This window comes from Neomonachus schauinslandi, chromosome 16, assembly GCF_002201575.2.
Source record: "Neomonachus schauinslandi chromosome 16, ASM220157v2, whole genome shotgun sequence".
Lineage (NCBI taxonomy): Eukaryota > Metazoa > Chordata > Mammalia > Carnivora > Phocidae > Neomonachus > Neomonachus schauinslandi.
In genome coordinates, this window is record NC_058418.1 from 42382124 (window position 1) to 42405818 (window position 23695).

At 51.6% G+C, this 23695-nt stretch overlaps 2 protein-coding genes across 2 annotated transcripts in view; both read left to right on the forward strand.

The window, feature by feature from the left end:
• Positions 1–993, forward strand: part of TANGO6 (transport and golgi organization 6 homolog) — a 193413-nt gene extending 192420 nt beyond the window's left edge. The window contains exon 18 of the mRNA XM_021705558.1: positions 299–993. Coding sequence (XP_021561233.1) covers positions 299–475 — 177 coding nt within the window. The 3' untranslated portion in view covers positions 476–993. The remainder of the gene's footprint in view (positions 1–298) is intronic.
• Positions 994–15914: 14921 nt separating this feature from the next.
• HAS3 (hyaluronan synthase 3) overlaps positions 15915–23695 on the forward strand; it is a 9922-nt gene continuing 2141 nt past the window's right edge. Inside the window, exons 1-3 of the mRNA XM_044911283.1 lie at positions 15915–15988; positions 19937–20575; positions 23594–23690. Of these exons, the coding sequence (XP_044767218.1) occupies positions 19937–20575; positions 23594–23690 (736 nt within the window). The 5' untranslated portion in view covers positions 15915–15988. The remainder of the gene's footprint in view (positions 15989–19936; positions 20576–23593; positions 23691–23695) is intronic.

A 23695-nucleotide genomic window follows, 5' to 3' on the forward strand; every position in this document is an offset into this window, starting at 1 on the left:
TGTGCCATGCTTTGGGACTGAACGAAGGGGCCTGGGATCTCTACTTTGGTCTGGGGATAAAAGGGAGTCGCAGCCCCCAAGGCCAGTATAGTGAGGTGTCAGGGGTCACGAGAAACGCAAAAGGAAGCCTATCTCAGTACAGCTACCCTCCTTCCATCTGAGAAGGCCATGCATAATCTTCTTCAGAGAGCCTGTGAGTTTCCTCACAGAACTTCTCAGGAAGGAGACGGTAGATAGGTCGTTCTGAGAAATTTTGGCACAGTAGACAGATCTTCGTGACGCTGTCTCTCTCATACAGGTGCTGAGGGATGTCCTCAAGGATCTCTACCACCTGCTGAAACACGTGGTGCGCTTGGAGCCTGATGACGTGGCCAAGCTCCATGCCCAGCTGGCCCTTGAAGAGCTGGATGAGATAATGAGAAATTTCCTCTTCCCACCACAGAAGCTGGAGAAAAAGATTGTGGTTCTGCCATAGACCTGGCTCAGAGGACATCAAGGAGGGATGGCTTTATGTCTCTGGCCGTTTGCGTCTTCAGGCTGACCTTCCTAAAGCATCTATTTAGCCATCCTGCACCCGGCCTGAAGCATGTGTCCTTTGAAGACAAAAGATTACAAATCTCATTTATCTACACATTTTTCACTGTCCTATAGCATTTAGAGAAAGAAGTCTACTTGATGGAAGTATATTTTTAACACGACTGGTAGAATTTGACTAATGGACCTTTCTTTTCTTGTCACTTGAACTGAAGAGGTTGATCACCCTCCTGAGTGGTACATGTGTCACATATCTTGATATTCTTCCGTGGTGAGACTGTTCTTCCTTGTGATAATGAGGAACAGCCAGAGCTAGTCATCCTCGGCTGATCAACAGGCAGATCAGAGCACAGAAATGCATTTGGAGGCAGGGAGGGGAAGGAAACTGTTATCAAAATAGGCAAAATGGAATAAAATTATTTTAGCTAGAAAGAACAGGTCTCAATCTGGTCTTCTGCTATGGAGCTGGAAAGCTGTGGCATTGAGGAGGATTTGATCTCCAGAAAAGAGAGTCGAGCTTGTTGAATCTTCCAGAGATGAAGGGTAAGCCCTTTGTTTGTCCTCCTGAGCTATTTTCTTAGCTCCCTCTGCTACTGTTTTCATTAAGTTGCCCTGATTATAGGACAAATGAGCCACAGACATCTCAGATGAGAGAGTTTATATCGTGCATTCAGTCCTCTGCTCCTTTAGGGAGGAATGCTTAGACAATGGGTTGATTAAACGTGTACTGGAAGGTGTGTAGCATATTGGTGATGTGATGCCAAGTTTATTGAAATCATGTCAGATGTAGCACCGTGGACTCCTCTTGATTTATTTATATATTTTGGCCACTGAATCTGATTGCAGCTAAAAGAGAAGACAGAAGGGCGCCTCAGTTGGTTAAGCGCCTGACTTCGGCTCAGGTCATGATCTCAGGGTCCTGGGCTCGAGCCCCGCATCGGACTCCCTGCTCAGCAGGGAGCCTGCTTCTCCCTCTGCCCCTCCCCCTGCTTATATTTTCTCTCAAATACATAAAATCTTTAAAAAAAGAGAGAGAGAGAGGAAACAAAAAGGAGAAATAGGCTGACTGCTTCGAACAAACCCTCCCTGTTGTCAACACCTGGACAAGGCTAACCCAGAATTTCTTGACCAGTCCTCAGCTTTGTGGGGCTAGGTAACAGAATTTTATCTCCACTGCCTGGGGTAACCAGGCCTAGGGCAACCAAAACACAACTTCCCAAAACTCATAGGTGACTGAAGGCATGTGTACAAGCATGCCCATTTGCCAGTTAACAACAGGCTATTTCTCTCTGGCCAGATTACAGATGCAGTTCTTAGCTTAGAACCTTTGTGGTGGGCATTCCTTTAAAGTGGCCTTCTTACAGATTTGGATCACAAGCTAGCTTAGTAAGCAAAGAATTAGAACAAAGGCAATTAGATGTTTTTGAGAAATACTATCATTAGCTAGGGTAGCTGGATTTGTTTCCCTTCTCCAGATCAGGATGTCTAGAAAATCAGGATTGGGGCTTTCAAATCAGAGAAGAATCTCCTTTGAACCAGCTGGATATACCCTAAAAATTCTTGTTTCTTGGCCTATCTTTAACTAGACTCCATACAATGTACTTCGGATATCAGATGGGATATGTTAGATGATTGGATTAACTTACAACTTCATTTGCATTAAATACATTCCAGTTCTGAAGATAGATCCTAATTGATCACCTTGATTAGACTGAGAAACTCTAGTCTCAAAACCTATTCTCCTAGGGAGTGCCTCAAGAAGCATTCTAGTCTCTGTATCTCCATTTATAAATTGCCTCTTAATTTGAATTATTTGGCAAGTGGCTAAAAGCATCTGTTCTTTATTGATTTTGATGGATTCCATTTCAGAGAGTGACTTTTTCTGACCTTGTTACCAAATTCAAGGGAAAGACACCATAATGTTAACCCTCCTAAACATGACCAAAATAGTAAAAAGTTTCCAAATTTATATTTACAAATATATTTTAAATATATATTTATTTTTTAATAAATATGGATAAATATGTGTAAATATACATATATATATATATCCATCCTTGGGAAAGAGCATGAGAATTAGGAACTTCAGGATAGGGACGCCTGGCTGGTTCAGTCAGAGGGGCATGTGACTCTTGATCTTGGGGTCATGAGTTCGAGCCCCACGTTGGCCATAGAGATTACTAAAAAAAATAAGTAAACTTAAAAAAAAAAGAACTTAAGGATAATAAAAATATAAAACCAAAAAAAGCAAAGAAAGAAAGAGACACGGGGGCGCCTGGGTGGCTCAGTTGGTTAAGCAACTGCCTTCAGCTCAGGTCATGATCCTGGAGTCCCGGGATCGAGTCCCGCATCGGGCTCCCTGCTCAGCGAGGAGCCGGCTTCTCCCTTTGACCCTCCCCCCTCTCATGTACTCTCTCTCATTCTCGCTCTCTCAAATGAATAAATAAATCTTTAAAAAAAAAAAAGAAAGAGACACGGAATTCCATGGCAGGTGGTAGGAACAACAGTGCCGCCTCCGTCTACAGGGCCTGTGAGTTGTGTCTGGTCCTATGTAATATGTAATAGCAGTGTCCTCAGGCCTGCTCCCACCTCTGCCCTTCCTCCAAGGCCACCTTCTCTCTGCTGCCCTTCCAGTCTGCTCCCTTTTCTGTCCTACTGAACTTCCCTTGGCCTCTCAGCTTTGCTTTCTTCCATTGCCCAGCCGTCTGCCACCCAGACTCCCTGGGATCATCCATGTGGTCTTTTACTTGGCCCCATCCCGCCTTCTCTCCCTCCTTTCCTTTCCTGCTTTCTTGCTCCTGTCTCCAGGCCTGCTGTCCACAGCTCCTTGGCCTACAGAGGATGGCTCTATAGCAAGAGACAAGGCTGCAGCCAAGCCCCATGTCTACTGCCTGAGCATCGACTGCCCGTTCAGGTGACTTCTCATGGGGAGTCTTCTGGAGAGTCTCCCTCTCTGCCGTGTGGTTCCTCCTCCTCGGCATGTGCCCTTCTACAGGCCTTCTGTTCCTTAATCAGAAATCTCGTGACCTTCACTTTGCTCCTTACCATCTCTCCATACTTGCTAATACTCCTCTCCTCTCTTCACCTCTCTCCTCCATTCTTTTACCTTTCCTGTGGCTCTGCTCACCCATCTACATAGAAGGGCCGAGGTGCCAGGGACTGGAGGTTAGCAAAGCAAATCACAGCAAAAGCCACTCACTGAGTGTCCACTCTGTGCCAGATGTTGTGCCAGGCACTGAGAACACAGCAGTGAACAAAGCAGACCAAACCCTTACCCTCAGGGGAAGCTTACATGGTACTGGAAGGAGACAGGCAATAAGGAAGGTAATACAGGAGATAGAATGTCAAGTGAGGTTAAATGCTATGGGGGAAACTTAAGTCAGGAAGGTGGATGCAGACCGTACAGGGATGGGAGCTCTACGGTTAGGTCAGTTGCTTAGAGAAGGCCACACTGAGAAGGTGATATTTGCGTAAAGATCAGAAGGAGGTGAGGGAGTGACCAGGAAGATATTTGGAGGAAGAGCATTCCAGACAGAGCCAGTGGCAAGTGCACAGGCCTGGAGCCGAGAGTGTGTCTGGCAGGTTTGAGGACAGGCCAGGAGGCCAGGGTGGCTCCAGGGGAGTGAGCGAGAGGGAAGGGGAGCCGCTGGGGCAGGGTGGGGTGTGCTGGACCACTCTGAGCAAGGGGGGCAGCACCTTCAGCTTATTTTTGTAAAGTGCCTTGAGGCCAAATGGATGAATGCTGTAAAATCGGAAATGCCTATAGCCCAAAGGAGTTGTGTACCCAGCCACCTTTTTTCCTCCATCAGAATGAAGTGGTAAGCCCCATCTCCTCACCACCCCTCTTCCCTGGAAAGCAAAGGTGTTGATCTGCCCTCATCGGCCCCCTACTCCCCCCCCCCCCCCCCCGCCACACTGTCTGTGAGAGCCTGCACCTGCCCGCGATGCTCAGCAGCACGTTGCTGAGCTGGAGGGATGGCTGAGGAAGCGGAAGGTGGTTCGACTGGGAGCAATGAGTAGGGGGATGATTCATCTGACCTGTACAAAGCCCGATTGGCTTCTGTAGTTTTGCACAGAAATCCCAGATCTCAGCCGGAATGTCAGTGGTAAGGGCGAGGGTGGGAGAGGGCCGCGGAGTTCCGGGTGGGCTGTGAGCAGTAGCCGCTGTTCCTTGACTGTGCCTGGGCCGCAATGGGCGGGACCCGTGAGAGCCTGGCTGTGTCCTCCAGCAGGTTCTGCAGCCACAGGCATTCTGCAGTCACATGCAGCAGGCTCACTGCAGTGCGCGACACCTCTGACTCGCAGGCACCAGGGTTTGGAACAGAGATGCTGCTGGGGGCTGGGAAGCTGTCTTGCCTGCTGGCGGGGCTCGGGGCTGCGTGCTGGCAGGTGAACAGGGAATGCATACCCTCACCACCGGCCCTGGAAGGGGCCGTGCCTGCTTATTGTCCTTCTCTGCAGTTCTCTGCGCCGCCAGGGGGGGGGCTCAGGGGCTGTCCTCCCTCCTGGTGACCCTCTGCAGTCCCTGTGGGGCACAGAATAGGAAGCTCAGTTGCTCTGTGTTCCCTTTCGTTCGGAAAGTCGTTTTGTATCCAAAACCTGGTCTGATGCTCACAACAACCTCATGGAACAGGGAGGCCAGCTATTGTTATCCCCCTGCGGTGGGATTTGGCCCCACGTCTCCTGGGTCTCAGCCAAACCCTCGAACCTCTGTTAACTACTAGAGAGCCTCTCTCCATCACCCCCCCCGCCAAATGAGTATAGAGCACAGTTTGGGAAGAAAACTCAGGGTTCATATATCCAGATGAGCCTCAGCACGTGTGTCCCATGAAGATAGAGTTTGATTTCTGCTGACACGTGCTGAGGGACGCCTACCGAGACCCTGTGCTTGCCCCGGGCCGCCTCTGAGGATGCCCGGGAGCGACAGAGCCCGCAAGTATGGATACCTGGCTGCTTCTGCGTGTGTGTGCGTGTGTGTGTGTGTGTGTTTTCTGATCACATATGTTACATAAACTCTAACAAATGTAATACATATGTAACAAACAAAAAAGAAAAATGCCCCCAATTTCACCTCCACTCCTACCCCAGGATTACCACTGGCATTGTCATGCATGTCCCTTCAGATCTTTCTTGCCTTTCACACTTCTCCCAAATGAATTCAGGCCGGCATTACTGCTTTCAAAAACCAAAATAGGATTGAATCATAAAGAGTGTCCCACATATTTTTTTCTTAGTTATATATCTTGGAAACACTCTCCTGTCAATACTCACAGCTCCCTGTCCTTTGTGATGGCACATGTCTTCTGTAGTGTAGGTGAGCTGGTTTAAGCATTTGTTTCTTGATGGTCATTGAGTTGTTTCTAATTTCCAATGATTCTTCAGGGATTCTCAACATAACTCTTTGCATACTGAAGCATTTCTACAGGATAGGTCCTAAGAGGTGTAAATGTTGGATCATGCTGCTTGAACACTGTTATTTTTGTTTAAGATTTTATTTTTAAGTAATCTCGACACCCAACATGGGGCTCGAACTCACAACCCCAAGATCAGGCGTTGCATGCTCTACCGACTGAGCCAGCCAGGCGCCTGGCTTTGAACATTTCTAAATGTTAGTACCACGATGTCCACCAAAAAGTGCGTGCTGATCTACATTGCCTTATCCTTGTGCTCGCTTCAGCAGCACAAACACTACATTGCCCTACCCTCAGTTGACATTGCTTTAATACCCATGAAATATAGGTTCAGTCTCCACAGCAAAGTGTTGAGACCATGCTCTAAATAATTCAAGGACTGGGGAGGGTGGGGGGGGGGGGGGGGGCGGTTCTGTATACCAAAACCACCAATGGGGGCACAACGACACACGTTGCAAATACACTCACCAGATTATTAGGACTCATCCTGTAAAGAAATCATGAGCCCCTGCATGTCTACTAAGAAGGATTCTTACCAGGGACACCTGGCTGGCTCAGTCGGTAGAGCACGTGCCTCTTGATCTAGGGGCTGTGAGTTGAAGCCCCAGGTTGGGTGTACAGCCTACTAAAAACCAAAAACCAAAAACAATTTTTACCAGACTCTCAGTTCTGAGACTGTGCCCTGGGTGTTAGGGGATTCCCTCCCAAGGGGCTTGGAGTGTCCCCAGGATAAGGACCACGGTTCCCAAAGCAGACTGAGGACATTGGGTCAGATGGCCCCTCAGAGTATCAAGTTCATCTTGTAACCCACGAAGTAAACAACTGCTGTAGCTTACATCACTGAACAGAAGCTTCACGCTATAAAGAGCTCACTGTGCTCTGCTGTGTGTTTGAGATCTATTAACCCACCAAATCCTCCCACCTGGCCAGTAAGGTAGGTATTATTATTATCCCTGTTTTACAGATGGGAAGAGTGAGGCACCCAAGAGGCTGATGACCCACCCTAGATTACATATCCATTGGTAAGTAGCTAAACCAGTATTTGGACCCAGGCAGTCCGGCTCCTGAAGCTGGGCTTTTAACCGTTGTGCTTTGCTGCTCCCCAGTAGATACTGTATTTCCAAATGGTGAAAAAAAAAAAGTGTTAATATAAGTGAGGATCAGGAAAGTGGTTCCCTGCTTGTTTATTATTTTTATTTTTATTTTTTTAAAGATTTTATTTATTTATTTGACAGAGAGAGACACAGCGAGAGAGGGAACACAAGCAGGGGGAGTGGGAGAGGGAGAAGCAGGCTTCCCGCCGAGCAGGGAGCCCGATGCAGGGCTCGATCCCAGGACCCTGGAACCATGACCTGAGCCGAAGGCAGACGCTTAACAACTGAGCCACCCAGGCGCCCTCCCTGCTTGTTTAAATGGACGACCTACGTCAGGTGAAACGTCAGCCCTGACTCCCTGCGAGCAGTGTCCTCGGACACCAAACCCAGCCTCGGACACCAGAACATGTTCTGTGTCTCGTGTTTGATCTCGTTGTTGGCCCAGCAGCTAGAGATGAGATCCGCAAAAACCCCCCAGCTCTCCCGCTCCTATACTCTTAACAGCTTTCATAAATGGCTTGTTTAAAGGCTTGTTCTTCTTTCTGGGGGTGGCTAAGGTAGGAGACACCCAAGACGGCCTCCCTGGGAGCAGAAGTGTGCGCAACACCGGAAGTGTGGAAAGTCTTCCCATAGATCCAACCAGAGCCCAGATACAGCCCCTTTGAAGGTTTGCTATTGTTTTGGTTTGGTTTTTTACCCTTTCATCTCCTGGAAGCAGGGTGTCAAGTTCTCAGATTTCATGTTCAGAATGATCACAACGGATCGTTTTAAACTGTGATCTGTTGTGTCTATATTACTTGCTTATATACACTGGTAGCTCTATCCCATACCCTCCCTTGAGAGAGGAAAAAAAAAAAAGAGACTGGAATGAACAGCCCTCTGTTGCAGAAGGGAGCAATAAGGTCCAGAGACGTAAGTTTTTGCAAACGGGAGGAGACAGAGGAAGGGGAGATGTAAGTGCAGGAGGGCAGAGAACCTTGTTCTTCTGTTCACTAGTTCCCAGGCTTGGCCGGTCAGCCAGCGCCTGCCTGCACCCCAGAGCAGGGCTGAGGGGGAGAGCTGTGGGTGTCAGCAGAGGGCAGTTTGCAGGGAGCTTCGGAACTGCAGGAGCACCCTCTCTGCCTTTAAGTGGCTTATTAAATGATGTAAGATTTAATCTTCGCTGTCTGCCTTGGAGCTGAAGCCTGCTCCGAACGGTACCTGGGTGGGGCTTTTCTGATGTACATCTCTAGTCATCACATGCCAAGGTAGCCTGGCGCTGGGGAGAACAAAGCCACCTGCTCCGCACTTCCAGAGTCTCTAGAACTCCAACAATCGTCTCTGCCCTCCCCCACCCCAACATACAACACACCTTTATTAGACCACACACCACTTTCAAAACTTCCAATCCTATGGTGACCGTATTAATCCCAGGGAAGGGCCAGCCTGAAATTAGGCTGTCTTTACTGAAAGAATAGTGGTGCTGATGCTTCAGAGAGCTGTGGGGGAGGGGTGAGTACCCTCCCTCTGTGAACTCCCCCAAAGAAACTGTGAGCATCGGGGTTAGAGGCTGCAGCATCAGCCACGTGGGTATTTTTCCTTGGCCAAGGCCAGGACCAAGGGAGAGAGATGATCATGGGGACTCCATAGCCAGACCCGTTACCCTAACCCATCCTTTGAGTAGGAAAAGCCCCCAAAGTGCAGAAGTTCTTTTTTTGTTTGTTTGTTTAGAATTTCTTTTGTTTAAAAACTGAAAGCTAATCCAGGTCAGGTTTTGGCAGCCCTGTCCTTCCATTGACAAGGGCTGGCTGGTTTCCCCCCACACCCCAGTTCTCCTAGAAAAGGCAGGCAGCTCCTTTGCCAACAAAAAGACGATGTCAATCCAATTCCAGGTATATTGCAGAGATGTGGGGACCGATCCTGCCCATCTGGTCCTGTTCTCCTCTTTGTGTCTCCCTGGCTCTCCCTCCTCATTTCCAGTTCAAATCAGCACCTTTTCTCCTTTTCCTGTTTTCCTTCGGGCTTGGTAGCTCATTAGTTCATTGCTCAGTTTTGTTTTGTTTTTTATAAAGATTTTTTTTTTTATTTATTTGACAGAGAGACACAGCTAGAGAGGGAACACAAGCAGGGGGAGTGGGAGAGGGAGAAGCAGGCTTTCCGTGGAGCAGGGAGCCCGGTTTGGGGCTCGATCCCAGGATCCTGGGATCATGACCTGAGCTGAAGGCAGACGCTTAACGGCTGAGCCACCCAGGCGCCCCTATTGCTCAGTTTTTAAGGTCAGTTAATTCAGACAGGTGTGGCAGAGGAACATGGTGCAGGAGGAAAATGGACAGACACTTCTACACTCTGGAGCTCACGTGTGGGATTGGCTGGCTCTCTGCTGTCCTCCGGATGCCAGAAATGCACTTTCGAATCTCAGCTGAGGAGAATCCTCCGGATGTGTTCTCAACCTTGCATACATAATAGAATCACCTAAGGAATTAAAAAAAAAAAAATCAAGCCTGGGGCTCACCCCCAGTGATTCTAAAATGACCTGGGATAGGGTCCAGGCGTTAGTATTTTTTAAAAAGCTCCAAGGTTTTCAAAGTCTGTGCAGCAGGCCAGATGCCAAAACCACTGCATTAGTTCACCTAGTGAGAGAAGTGCGTGTGTGTTTCTGTGTGTCTGTGTGTGTGTGTGTTAAGGGGGTGTCCTAGCCAAAAAATAAAAAAGTCTGATAGTAGGGCATCCTTCGTGGGGGGAAGGTCCTTCCCCATGAAGGAGTTGATGGGACCTGCCCCCACCATTGGCTCTTCTCTAATAGCTTTTATGGAGGATCCATCTTTGGACCTCCTCTGTGACAGTGACTGATGATGTCTTTCATCAAGAAAGAGGACGTAAAGCAGAAATGCAACACATTTAAACACTGTTGTTGATGGTACTGTAACAAGAGTCAAATGAATTTGGAACAAGTTTACCTGAAGCCATCTGTTCCCCTCCTGCTGATACAGGGGGCTGGGCAGGTAGACTGGGATTGTGTTCTACTAAAGTCCAGAAAGTGGGTGTGTGCTTGTGTAATGAGCAAGTGTGCATGTGTCCATTTTGGGTACAGTGAGTTTTGTACACACGTGGGTGTGGACACGCACGTGAGTACTTGCACAGCGGGGTGGGGGGAGGCAGTTTACAACACCCAGAGCAGAACCTCTCCCTGGGCCTTCCTCCAGCCTCAGTGCAAAGTTGTTGACATCATCATTCTTGGATATACTTTTTTTTTTTCCCCCAGGAAAAGCATCCTTTCAGGGTCCACCTAGAGCCCATCTTCATGTGCACCTCCCTCCCTTACCCAGGATCACCACGATCCTAGACGAGGGGGTGAATGGGGGCTGACAGCAGCTGGGGTGTGCCATGCAAACCATGTGCCGTGGCTCCCGGCTATGTTGCCAGGAGGAAGACTTTTTATAATTCACTAAAGGTGATGGATGAGCTAGCACAGCTATGCGTACTCCTTCCTTCTCTGCTAAATTCTCTCAAAGGATCACTGGGAAGGATTTAAATAAAGCAAATTACTCATGTTTTGACTACCACTAATCCTGTCTATATCTTGGCCCTCCTGACTTGACTGCTCTTTTTTTTTTTTTTAAAGTAATTCCTACACCCAGTGTGGGGCTCGAACTCACAACCCCAAGATCAAGAGTCAGATATGCTACTGACTGAGCCAACCAGGTGCCCCTTTATTGCTTGCTTTCCTGAGGTTTCCAAACCCCTTTCACCTGAACCCATGTATGACATGGACTATACCCCACCTAGCCCCAGCTTAGAAGGAAATTCTATAAATCCAAGATTTATATCATTTTAAAATACCTTTTTATTACAAAATTATTTTATTTATTAATAGGAAATTTGGAGACTACAGAGAAAAAGGCAAAGAGAAAAATCTATTGTTCCACTACCCCAGACAAAACCTGGTCCTGATAATCTGGGTGAACTTCTCTCTTGCCTTTTAATTTATAGGATTCAAAAGAAAACAAGAATGTAAAGTAGTCATTCATACATAACAATTTTGTATCCTGCCTTTTTTTACTTAGCCTTGCATCGGAAGCATTTTGGCATATTCCTACATTCTCTTCATGAGCGTAATTCTTAGTAGCTGCACAATATCCCAACAAGAAGGAGATTATGGTTGAAAATCGCCTTCTGGATTTTTTTTCTGCATTCACCTAGGAGAGGGAGAAAAAGGAAAAATGGCTGGGAAGAGCTTTTGCTGTTCAGGATCCCAAGAAAAGCATCTCCAGGTCTGGTTTGATATTCGGTTATCGTTCTGGTGTGCCCTCCTAATCCTGACCTTCCAGCCAGCATAAAAGAACCTGGCCCCTTCGCAGGGGCTGACTGCTCGGCCGCCAGCAGAGCAGAGGCCCCTTAATTTGAAATGAAAACGATTCTTCCATCCAAGGAGGGAGAGAGAGAGCCCGGAGTTGAAATCTCACCATTATAACTGCAGGACAGAAAAGTCCTTACACCTGCTTCGTCAAACATAGCCCCCAGAAAGGGTACTGATCACAGAGTACTTGTCGGTAAGAGGGGCAGGTTCTGAAAGGATAACTTTGTGGGGTCGTAGCTGCCTTGCTGTCGTCAAGGCACGTACTTTCCACTTGGAATTAGGTATTAACTAGTGTTGCATATCAAGCTGCCTTGAAGAGGAAGCCCTGTTTAGTCAGCTGGGGGACATAACCTGCTATTCTTTGGAGGCCAGTTTAAATTCACTTTCGTTAGCTTCAAGAGGTTTTGATTATGGTCAGCCCAGAGAAGTTGATGGGATGGAGCCTGGAGGGATGGCTTGGCTGCCATCCCCCATTCTGCTTTGCTTCGCTGGAAGCTGCGGGCTGCATGCCATCGAGGAGCACTGAAGCGTGAGGTCAGAGGGTGGGGGGGAGCTGTGCAGCTAGAATGCCCCCCCGCCCGTCCCGCCCCGTCACTCGCTAGGAGACCAGCGGAGCGGAGCGGCACCTGGGTCCTGGCAGGCTCGTCCTGCAGCTTCAAGCCCCGGCCGTGACAAGGGAGATTGAATGGCAGACTCCTCTTGGTGCAAGGTGTTTGAGGATTTCACAAGTTTGGATTTGAAGAGTGGTGGAAAGGTGAAATCGTTGTCTGTGGACCTGTCAGCTTCAGTTACCTCAAACCCTCCAAAGCTTGGAGAATGGCCCTTTCGTCCCTCCAAAGGATAGAAGTCTCTTTCTCTTGATGATTCCTCCACCCCCACCCTCACTCGTGCCCAAGACAGTGACACCGCCTGCCCGCAGGGACGCTTCCTGAGGGCAGCACCAACGGTGCACGCAGCCCCCTTGCGCCCCTTTGCTCTGGTTGATCGGCTTGTTAACACGCCTCGTACACCTGCTCCCACTCCTGAGCACCCCCAGACCGCAGCTCAGCTGTCCCCGGACAATACTTGTAACTTATTACCACCTTGCTCGGACTTCTTTAAGAGTTCTCCATCACTGCCAGTTAAAATGCAAACTCCTTATTCAGTCATTCAAGGCTCCAGAATCTGCCCTTAGCATCCTCCTCCTCAGCAGCTAAAACTCATCAGGCACTCCTTAGAGCAGGTACTGTTGGAAGTTCTTCAGTGTAAATTTCTTTTTTTTTAAGATTTATTTATTTAGGGGCACCTGGGTGGCTCAGTCATTAAGCATCTGCCTTCAGCTAAGGTCATGATCCCAGGGTCCTGGGATCTAGCCCCACATCGGGCTCCCTGCTCCATGGGAAGCCTGCTTCTCCCTCTCCCACTCCCCCTGTGTTCCTGCTCTTGCTATCTCTCTCTCTGTCAAATAAATAAATAAAATCTTAAAAAAAAAAGATTTATTTATCTATTTTAGAGAGAGAGAGTGCAAGCAGGGGGAGGGGAAGAGGGAGAGGGAGAAGGAGAGAGAGAACCTCAAGCAGACTCCCCACGGAGTGCCAGAGCCTGACTCGGGGTTCGGGGCTCCAGCAGGGCTCGATCTCACAATGCTTCACCCCCCCCCCAGATCATGACCTGAGCCGAAACCAAGAGTTGGATCCTCAACCGATGGAGCCACCCAGGCATCCTTACCTGCTCTTGTTCTTAAGCTCTTCCTCCCATCTAGAATGTTCTTTTCTTTCTACAAACTCTGTTCAGCCCATTCCAGCTCACAGAGATCTCTTTCCTGAAATCCTCAGACTCTTCTAGTTGGATTCTCTCATCAACATCTAATTATAAATTGTCTTGAATGGTGACCGCTTTTCTTTTTTTTTTTTAAGATTTTATTTATTTGACAGAGAGGGACATAGTGAGAGAGGGAACACAAGCGGGGGCGGGGGGTGGGAGTGGGAGAAGCAGGCTTCCCGTGGAGCAGGGAGCCTGATACGGGGCTTGATCCTAGGACCCTGGGATCATGCCTAAGCCAAAGGCAGACGCCTACTGACTGAGCCACCCAGGCGTCCAGTTGACCACTTTTCAAGTGTATTTGTCTTCAAAATGGATAACTGTCTAAATGGCAGGGACCAGCCTGACACTTCTTGGTGCCAAAGCATCATTCCCTTCTCACGGCTGGTCTTCACTGTTTGTCAAATGAATGTTGAAATGCAGCATGCATTTTCTACTATTGAGCTGAATAAGGAGGCTTATTCTCTGGAACCCACGTAAAAGCCAATTCAGCAACATCTGGATTCACTTTTTTACGTGATTGGGTGTGGAAATAGTCCTATTCTTAAATCCCCAGTGGTAAGCAGAGATAAACTTGAGCTTTATTGTTATCAGCTCCTGAAAGATTCCCTTACCCTTCTCCCCTCCAAGAGATGATGCAAATAGGGCACTGCAAACTGGATGTTAATTACAGGCAAATCCTCCCTGGCACAGGCTGGCCACAAAGGTGAAGTCGCTCCTTGCTGCCTGATAACACAGGGTCGTTGGCCCTGCAGATCAGAAAAAGAATTTGCTTCTCAGGGGAAGCCATTAAGGGGGCCAAGCCAATTGGTATGGGCAGTGTTTACTGTTCTCATGATGTTGCATCTGGACCGGCTGTTCATTTAGGAGTTTTTAATTGACTAGCCCACCACCTATAAAACTCCCTGGAGCCAACGGAGATAGGCAATAAGCCCATGGGACAAAGTTGAAGCCTTCGAAATTAACTAGGCATGAGATGGTCCTGGAACAGCCCAGGAAACTTGTTCCCAGCGAAGTCAGGGGGCTGTTGCGTTGAGGGCAGACAGGATCTTTCCAAACTGGCTGCTCCATTCCCTCAGCTTCTAAACAGGTCACTTACAAGCAGCCAGTTGGCTGTATGTGACTCACAGACACATTTTGCCTGGCCTGTGGACTGTTACTGTTTTTTCACAACATTTGAATTAGTTGCCAACACTTAAAAATTAGGAGGTTTCACATAAAAGTCTGGATTTCTGGGGCACCTTGGAGGCTCAGTTGGTTAAGTGTGTAACTTGATTTCGGCTCAGGTCATGATCCTGGGGTCCTGGGATTGAGCTCGTGTGCTCTCTCTAATAAGTAAAATCTTAAAAAAAAAAAAAAAGACAGAAATCTTAGGGGCTCAGGGACTTCCCTGCCCACCCTCACTCATGCTCATTGCTGGGTCCCCCAGGCAAACAAAGACACCCACTCCACCCCATCCCATCTTGCTTTACAGAAACCAAATCATTTCACACTTTGGCTTGAGAAAATCATCACTAATATGCTACATGGTTTAAATTTTCTTTTTTTGTGTGTTTTTAAAAACTAGTATTGAATCCACAATGGGAATATGTTTTGAACTTGAGACAGGCCCTAAGAAGAGCGAATAATGCACGGGTGGGGAAAGGAGCCTTTGATTAAGAGGAAGACTTTGGAGTCAGTTCTGCCACTAGCTGTGGGCAGTAACCTCAGTATCTTCCTCCCAGAAATGGGACTGAGTATTTGACAGGGTTGTTACAAGAATTGAAGAGATTGGCTGAGAGCAGGTGCTCAGTGAAAGTTAACTCCAGTTATCCTCAACCAGAGAACGGCATCTGTTCTGGATTCTACAAGCACATTCCTATGGGATGTGATCCTCGGTGACCAGAAATTCAGAGATCAGTGTCAATGAAAAATGCCTTGTCTCCAATACACTACGGATGTTTATTTTTGTTTTGTTTTTTTAAGATTTTATTAGAGAGAGCACGAGCATGTGAGCACATGAGCAGGGGGAGGGGCAGAGGGAGAGAGCGAGCCGGATAAGCAGATTCCCTGCTCATCAGGGAGCCCAAAGCGGGTCTCAATCCCAGGACCCCGGGATCATGACTTGAGTCCAAGGGCTTAACCGGCTGAGCCACCCAGGTGCCCCAGGCCCTAAGATTTCTAAGAGGAGCAGCTTGTAGACTGCAACTAATGTTGCTATAAATTTGTTGCAGCTTGGGAAGAAGTGATGGAAATTATCTCAGGTGTGTTTGGAGGACATGTAAATTCACTTTTTTTTTTTTTTTTACTAGTCTTTAATTTTATCTCTTCAAGCTTTTCTGAGATTTAGAAATCGGCTTCTAATTCAACTGGTTCTAAACTTCCTCTGCTAACAACTCCCACCTCTCCCTGACCCCACCCCATCTCATCCAAGTCCAGCACCAGCTTTTGGGGACCTGGAAACCACTGGCTATAAGGTCAGTTGGGAATTTAGGAGGTGTGGATGTCGGAAATAAAGGTGTTAAGAAAAGGGGAGGAGGATTTAAGACACCGGAACTTCCAAGGTTCCTGCAAAACCATTTGGAGCTTTTGCAAACCCTCAAAGTCATCAGCGCCCCACTGCGGAATCCAAAGCTAAGCTTGTCACAATTGTTAACACCTTCTTTGAACAGTCTTTTTATATTTGATAATTATTCTCTTCTGCGCCTCTTTTTTTCTTTTTGCCGGCAGGAAGGTTCTGCTGTCTTGGTTTTAGGGAGTACCCTATACAGCGAACAGCCCCTCGGCGTGCCGCAGTCGGGGGAAGACTTCCATCGCCTCGGCGGTTTTGCAGAGTGAGTAGATTGCGAGGCTTAGAAAGCCGGGCGCGGGGGAGGCGGAATGGAGAGTTAACAGTTTTGGAAGTCGCTAGGGGTTATACTGAAAGTTAACAACGCCTCAGGTTCTGGGTTGAGCACAATGACTGCCTCCTCCTGGGCAGCTGGCCCCGGGGCGAGCGCGGAGGAGCGCGGAGGAGCGCGGCCTCTGGCCGCCGTGGGAGAACCCGCCTTCCAGGGCGCAGAGACCGAGGCTGGAGCCGCGTGCACGCGGGACCCCGCGTCCCGCCGAGCACCGGCCGCGTGTAGCTCCCTCCGACTGAGCCAATAAGGGGGTGCTCCTCGCGGCCCTCGGGGGAGCCCTCCCACTCTTCCCAACTTTCCCGGCCCTAGGGCCGGAGGAGGGCGCCTCTCCCGGCGGGGACGCGCTCGGTACTTAAAGGCGGCTCCGTGGGGCCGGCGCTCGTCAGTCGGAGCGCGCGGCGGCGGCGGCGCACCGGGGAGAGAGAGAGGCGCGGCGGCGGCGAGGAGCGGGAGGAGGGGCATGGAGCCGCCGCGGGCCTGCTGAGCACCGGAGCGCGGGCAGCCGGCGGCACGGTGAGCGCGGGCCCGGCCAGCCGGCCACATCCGAGGGGCGGGCCGCGCCGCGCGGGGGCTGCGCCGGGCTCCAGGGGTGCCTCTGGCCGAGCCCGGCTGACCCCCACCGCCTCCCCCGCTACCTCCCGCCCCCCAGCCCCCCGCCTGTGCGGGCGCTGCGTCCGGCGCCGGGAGGCCGGCTGAGGGCTGCAGTGTCCCCAGGCTTCCCGGCGGTGGTTCCTGCAGCCCCTTCCCCACTGACCCCTCCTCCCTTTCTTCCTCCATCCTCTCCTCCTCCAGCCTCTCCTCCCTTCCTCCCTTGCGGCTTCTGTTTTGTGAATGGATTAGGGGGCGGACGGCGGTGCGGGGCACGAGGCTGGTGGGAGTCTCTCCCTCCCCCACTCCTGCCGGGGGGTTCGCACCTGTCCGGCACCAGGATGCCGGGCGCTTTGGGCCCTGCGGGTCAGCCGGGCCACGGCCGCCTGTATCTGCGGGCCCTGCCTCCCCTTCCCTAGCCGGCTCGGAGGGGCCGGGAGGGCGGGCGGGCGGGCGGCCAGGCGCAAGGGAAAAAGCCCCAGCCCCGCGCGCAAGTTTCCCATCCCGCCGCGTGTGGGCCCCGTAGCAGGGCACACCTGTCAGCTGTAGAGGCCGCACACCGGCAGCCCTGCAAAGTTTCGGGTGTAGATTGGCGGCGTGCGTCCTTGGCCGAGGGTTTTCTCCTTCAGTCATCTGGGGGGAGGTGTCTTAGGGAGCGCCCCCCAACCTAGTGCCCTTGAAGCCGGGTGCGCATTAGCCTACGGGTTCCGAGCTCTAGCGGATCCCATCTGAACGAAATGGGGGTGGGTGAGAGGTGGTCGAGGCTCCCCTCTCCCCGTTTGAGGTGGCACGGCCCCCTATCTGGGCAGTGGCGCCTCTGCCAGAGCCCGCACCAGCACCTAATTGCTCGTGGGGTTTTGGCTGCGGGACATTTTTTGGTCTTCGGTGGGGTACGGGGTGCCAGGGTAGTGCCTCCAATTCGTGTGCGGGGTTTGGGGGTCCTGCCCGCGAGAGGAAGGGGCCGGCGACACCGGAGATGCTGCCTTTGTCTGCAGGCACACTTTGCCAAGGTAGCTGGGGCCCAGAGGAGATGCGCGGGGCCTGGTCCGGCTGATTCCTCGGGTTTTCCGTTCCTTCCCTGCTGAGTCGTGGGAAACCGGCACGTGGGTGTGGCCGGCGCCGCCTTTGCCAGAAGGCGAGGCTCAGGCGGGGGTGAGAAGCCTGGCGAGTGCCTTCCCGGCTGCATTAACCTGGTGGGCACCGCCTCCGGCATTGCACCGAGGCGGGGCGCCAGCACCCGGCAGGTTGCCGGGCTGGCCGCGGCGGCCCCGGCCCTCTCCCAGAGCGCAGGTGGGCAGTGGTGCCCAGCGGCGCCCCTTTGGCGTGTAAGGTCTAGAGGACTACGGGGCGGGCGGGGGGAGCGGTGCTCCTGGAGTGGGTGCAGGGCCTGGGGGCCCCTGAGCCGCAGGCGCACTGTGGGGGGGGTACCGGGGAAGGCTGGGAGTCCTGCAGAGGAAGCAGGCTCCCAGGAATGGCGGGGCACAGCGCCTAGAGGCCGAGCTTCCCCAAGCCGCGAGGCTGCCAACAGCACTTTCCGGACCGCAGCTGCTGGAATGCTGCTGGTGCCTGAATCTAGACGGACTTAGGCAATGACCGCGTGTTCCTCACCCATCCTATGTGGCAGGTGGCCGGGGAACAGGCACTGTTCCCCTCGCAAGAAGGTGCATTTGTGTTGGAGCGGGGCTCAAGGGTTGGTTCCAGTAAGACCTAGAATTGGAGCAAGCTTGGAAGCGAGACCCCGTGGTCTGTAGAGGGTGGGTGGGTGGTGGTGGAAATGGGGTTCTCCAGATCAGGCAGGTGGCAAAGAGGAGATGGGAAGGCGTGGGTCAGAATGAGGAGTGGGGAGCTGTCCTCATCAGCCCCTCCTCTCTTCCCCAATCAGCCTTCCCACCTGGGTCCTCCTTCAGGGCAGGAAGTGCTGCTCATTTCCGGGAAATTATTTACCTGAGACCTATGGAGCAAGAAACCATTAGAACCCCCCCCTTGGGGGACCCCAAGTCTCAGACCACTTGGGCAAGGTCAGGCAGCCAGGAGGTGGTAGAGCTGTGTCTCAAGCACAAGTCTTTGGTGGTGAGTGCTAAGCTGTTTTCATTAAAACCCAGATGTTGCCAACAGGGCAGCTGCTGGGAGGCCGGACTTAGGGCAGGAGGAGTGGCAGGGGCACGAGCACGGAGGTGCCATGCGGGCACTAGGACCAAGTGGATGGGGCTTCCCGGGCAGCCAGCCCGCCCAGGCTGCTGCAGTGGTGGCTGCAGTTCCCTCTGGCGCCCCGGCCGCTGGGCTCTCCTGGAAGCCCAGCGGTCCACACCCCAGCTCTCATTTCCTCTTTCCTGGTCTGCTTTTCCCCGTTGCTTTCCCTTTCTTTCCTGCCTCCGGTAGATGAGAAAAAGATGAGACAGCAGAGGACACAAGGAAACTTTCTTTAAAAAAAAAAAAAAGATTTTATTTCTTTGACAGAGACACAGTGAGAGGGAACACAAGCAGGGGGAGTGGGAGAGGGAGAAGCAGGCTTCCCGCTGAGCAGGGAGCCCGATGCGGGGCTCCATCCCAGGACCCTGGGACGGTGACCTGAGCCGAAGGCAGACGCCTAACTGAGCCACCCAGGCGCCCCACAGGGAAACTCTCTCTTACTGATTTTGCTGTTTCAAGTGCGAGAAGTTGCCCCCCCCACGTCTTTGTTTCCTGCGGTTTCTCATCTTTTCCTCCCCCACTTTGTTCACGGGCCTCATGGTTCCTGTGCTTTACTTCCCCTCCCTCTGCGCAGGACCCTGGTGGGTACAGGGCGGGTAGAAGCTCTTAGCTTCTGGCTGCCTCCCTGGTCATCCTCCCGGGCCCCTCGCCTGCTCAGGGCTGCCTCCGGCTCACCCCTCCTGAAGGTTGCCTAGAAGAGCTCTGGGTCAGGCAGATCCCAGGACCACCACCCACCAGGTGGGCATCACAGAGCTCTTTCTGGCTTTGGTTTGTCTAACAAGAATAAATGCTACTCGAACTGCTAAATTTACATATGTAATCCATTTCACCCTTAAAGATGCTACAAGGTTAGTGCTGCAGTCCCCGTGTCACAGATGAATGAACCGAGGGGCAGGGCAGAGTCCCACAGAGCAGAAGTGGCGGAGCTGGGATTTGAACCCCAGGGGCCTGGCTTCTGAGTCTACACACGGTCTTAGTCACGCTCAGTCAGGGGCAATGGTTTTGATGAGTGGCTCATTTCCCCCGTTCTGGGCCTGCCCGAGAAAACAGCCCCACTTGCACTGACTGCCTCCTGACTCCACACCTCCCTCCGTCTCCCACCAGATGCCGGTGCAGCTGACGACAGCCCTGCGTGTGGTGGGCACCAGCCTGTTTGCCCTGGCGGTGCTGGGTGGCATCCTGGCAGCTTACGTGACGGGCTACCAGTTCATTCACACAGAAAAGCACTACCTGTCCTTCGGCCTGTACGGGGCCATCCTGGGCCTGCACCTGCTCATCCAGAGCCTGTTTGCCTTCCTGGAGCACCGGCGGATGCGGCGGGCAGGCCGGCCGCTCAAAGTCCCCGCTGCCCCGTCGCGGCGCTCGGTGGCACTCTGCATCGCCGCCTACCAGGAGGACCCCGACTATCTGCGCAAGTGCCTGCGTTCAGCCCAGCGCATCGCCTTCCCTGACCTCAAGGTGGTCATGGTGGTGGATGGCAATCGCCAGGAGGACGCCTACATGCTGGATATCTTCCATGAGGTGCTAGGCGGCACTGAGCAAGCTGGCTTCTTTGTGTGGCGCAGCAACTTCCATGAGGCTGGGGAAGGAGAGACGGAGGCCAGCCTGCAGGAGGGCATGGACCGCGTGCGGGATGTGGTGCGAACCAGCACCTTTTCGTGCATCATGCAGAAATGGGGAGGCAAGCGAGAGGTCATGTACACGGCTTTCAAGGCTCTTGGCGATTCAGTGGACTACATCCAGGTAAGCGCACCTTTACCAGGAATGTGCGGCCGTGTGGACACGTCCGGCTGCCTGGGCATACTGGGCAGGAATTTTAGGTCCGGTTAAGGTCCCCTGTGTTGTGTACATCCTTCCTCGGAACTTCAGAAGGCAATGAGGTAACTGCTGCTCCCAACAGCAGTCCTGGGGTCATAAAGCCCAGGGATGGAATCCTGGTTCTTCTCGTCCTTCGCTCTGTGACTGAGGGCAGGCCTCTGGACTGGTGTGCCAATGCTAGAAAGAGCTAACGAGCGGACAGCACTTAAGTCAGACCACACCCCATTGTAGGCACTTCATACATGTATTTTTTTAAAGATTTTATTTCTTTATCTGTCAGAGGGAGAGAGAAAGCACAAGCAGGGGGAGCGGCGGGCAGAGGGAGAAGCAGGCTCCCTGCTGAGCAGGGCGCCCGATGCAGGACTCGATCCCAGGACCCTGGGATCGTGACCTGAGCCGAAGGCAGACGCTTAATGACTGAGCCACCCAGGCGTCCCTACATACTACTTCTTTTAACCCTCATAATATTGCTACAGGATAAATACTCTTACTCTTGCCATTTATGGAAGGTGAACCTGAAGCCCCGAGAAGTTAAGGAACTTGCCTAACGTCACACAGCAGTAAGGTGCAGAGATGGGATTTGAGCCTAGGCGGTCTGCCCGTATCCACTGTGCCTCAGCACTGGTAACAGGGGGATGAATCTCTCCATAAGGAGGTGTGGTGAAGAGCAAAAGAAATCATGCTCCAAAGCACTCAACTATTGTTTTAGTTATGGGCCAGAGAGCCCTACTCTACCCAGTGTCAAATTGGTGTTTGTGAAGTGGGGGAACATAGCAGTGACTCATCACCCAGCTTAATTCTGCAGCAGTCTTGGCAGGGCTAGGACCCTGAGCAGATCAACAGTTAACACAGCTCCCAATTTTCAAATAACAGAACCTAGAAAGAACTGATGAAAAGCTCACACACTTAAGTGCCAAGTAGAAACTGCACCCAGAACCCCAGGTTTCCGGTCCAGCATCCGCATGTCCGTTTCTCTGTTGGACTCCTTCTCCGCACACGCCAGAGGGTTTTGCCCAGCACTTGAATGAATAGCGGCTGTCATGGCCGCCCACCTGCGTACCAGCTCAGTCTTGCTGAGGGCATGTTGAGTACACCAATATTGAAATGTTCTCTACTTTACCCACCTGAAATTAGCTTGTCACAGATGTTTGGTTTTTGGCTTTTTTGGAAGTTGCATCCTCAAGTGAATTGGTACCTTGACCCTTTTTCTGTCTTCCTAGGGCCAAGGACCTCCTCGGCCTTAGTAGGGAGGGATGTTGAGGCATTTGATTCTGCAGTTCATCTAGGGTCAAGGGGCCTCTGGTGCTTTCCTGGAGACTCAGAAGGCAGAGGAAAAGCCCTTGAGCTCTGGCACATGCTCAAGCCACAGGGACTCTGTCGTGTCCTCCCTTGCAGCACAGAACTCCCAAAACCTGCCACGCATCTTCCTTTACTGATCATTTCCTGTGGATTCATTCTGGTGGATCAGCAAATAGGCTCACACACCTGAGCCAGCCTTTCTCTTGATGGCTCTGGGCTCACTGCCTGGGCAGCCTGGGCTTCAGTTCAATTTGGTGGATTTCAGCCTGTCTTCCAACAGCCCTGCTATGGGTGTGTCTTTCCCTCTGAGGGAGATAGCCCTGCTTCAGCCAGTGGGGAAACCCATGCAGCAAAGAGCTCTAACTTCCCTAACCCTGCTCTGTTAGAAAGACCTCCCTGGAGTGAAAGAAGCTGAGCAGCATGAGGAACGAGTTAGGGTCAGGGCAGGAAGTAGCCCTGAGACTGGCAGCACTGGAAAGCCTGGCCTGTCAGCTGAAGGGGCTCTGGGAGTCTGGCCCAAAGCTCTCCAGGCACCCTCTCCCAAGGCGTGTTGGTGGGGAGGTAGGAGGGAACTCTGGCTGTCTCCCTTCAACCTTTTGCTCCTTGTCTGTGGCCACCATGTCTTCCAGAATGGCAAGAGAAAACCCAGCAAGGTTGGGGTGTGGGGGGCAGCCCCCTTCCTGCAGGCATTAGCAACTTTACTAAAAGTATTTTGGACTTTTGCAAAGCAAGGTTTGGGTTTATCTGTGGGTACTGTTCTTTGTGCTGTTGTTCTGCCAGTGATTGTCTGGGCTCTCCGTTATCACCTCAGTTGTCTCATAGAAAATAGACAAGGAGTCAGCCAGCAGGATAAGTGTTCATACCTCAGGTTCAACTAATAATGGAGCCACCTGTTAGACCATGAGCCTCCGTAGGGAAGGTGGGCAACGGGGCAGGATTTGACCTCAGCTCCGGTTGGAGGCAGCTGTTGCCAGCCTCCATGCTCATCCAGAATCAATCCAGGTGTCACGTCAGGATGGCCAAGTGGTTTAGGGTGCCAGACTCAAGCTCCTGAGAATCCAGGTGAGAGCAGCCCTTGGACATAGCATGCCCTGATCTTAGAGACTTAGCCAAAGGAGCTCAGGCCTTGCAGCCATATTAGTAGGGCACCTATGACTGGGTAGATATATCCTCCACTTTCACTGCAGGTTGTCCAGGAGACCAGAGGCTGAAACTGGGAATACCATGTTAATATATGAGAGGGCTTTGGGCAGTAGCCTCTGGCAAAAGCCATTTCTTCACCTAACCTGGAGTGTCTGCTGGCCTGGGTCTAGCCACTGTACCTGCCATCTGATTTTAGTGTGTACCTCCTTTTCCTCCAGGGAAATGTTCTGAGACCATTTTTGTGGAGCCTGGCTCTATAGAGGCTAAAAACTTGCTCAGTGCTAAGCACTTGTCCCTGACACTGAGTCTCCAGGGTTTCTCTCTCAGCCTAACTCTCCTTTTCCTTGTTATTCATCTCACCTCTTCTGTTTAGCATAGATCTCTTTGCTAGTGGCTGGAAGTGAACCCTTTGAGAGGTGGTTATGTCCCTGAAGCAGTGAGCAGTATGCAATGTACACAGGCCCAAGATCAAAGTGGGCTGACCACGCACTCCCTCTGCAGGTGTGTGACTCTGACACTGTGCTGGATCCAGCCTGCACCGTCGAGATGCTTCGAGTCCTGGAGGAAGACCCCCAAGTAGGGGGAGTTGGAGGAGATGTCCAA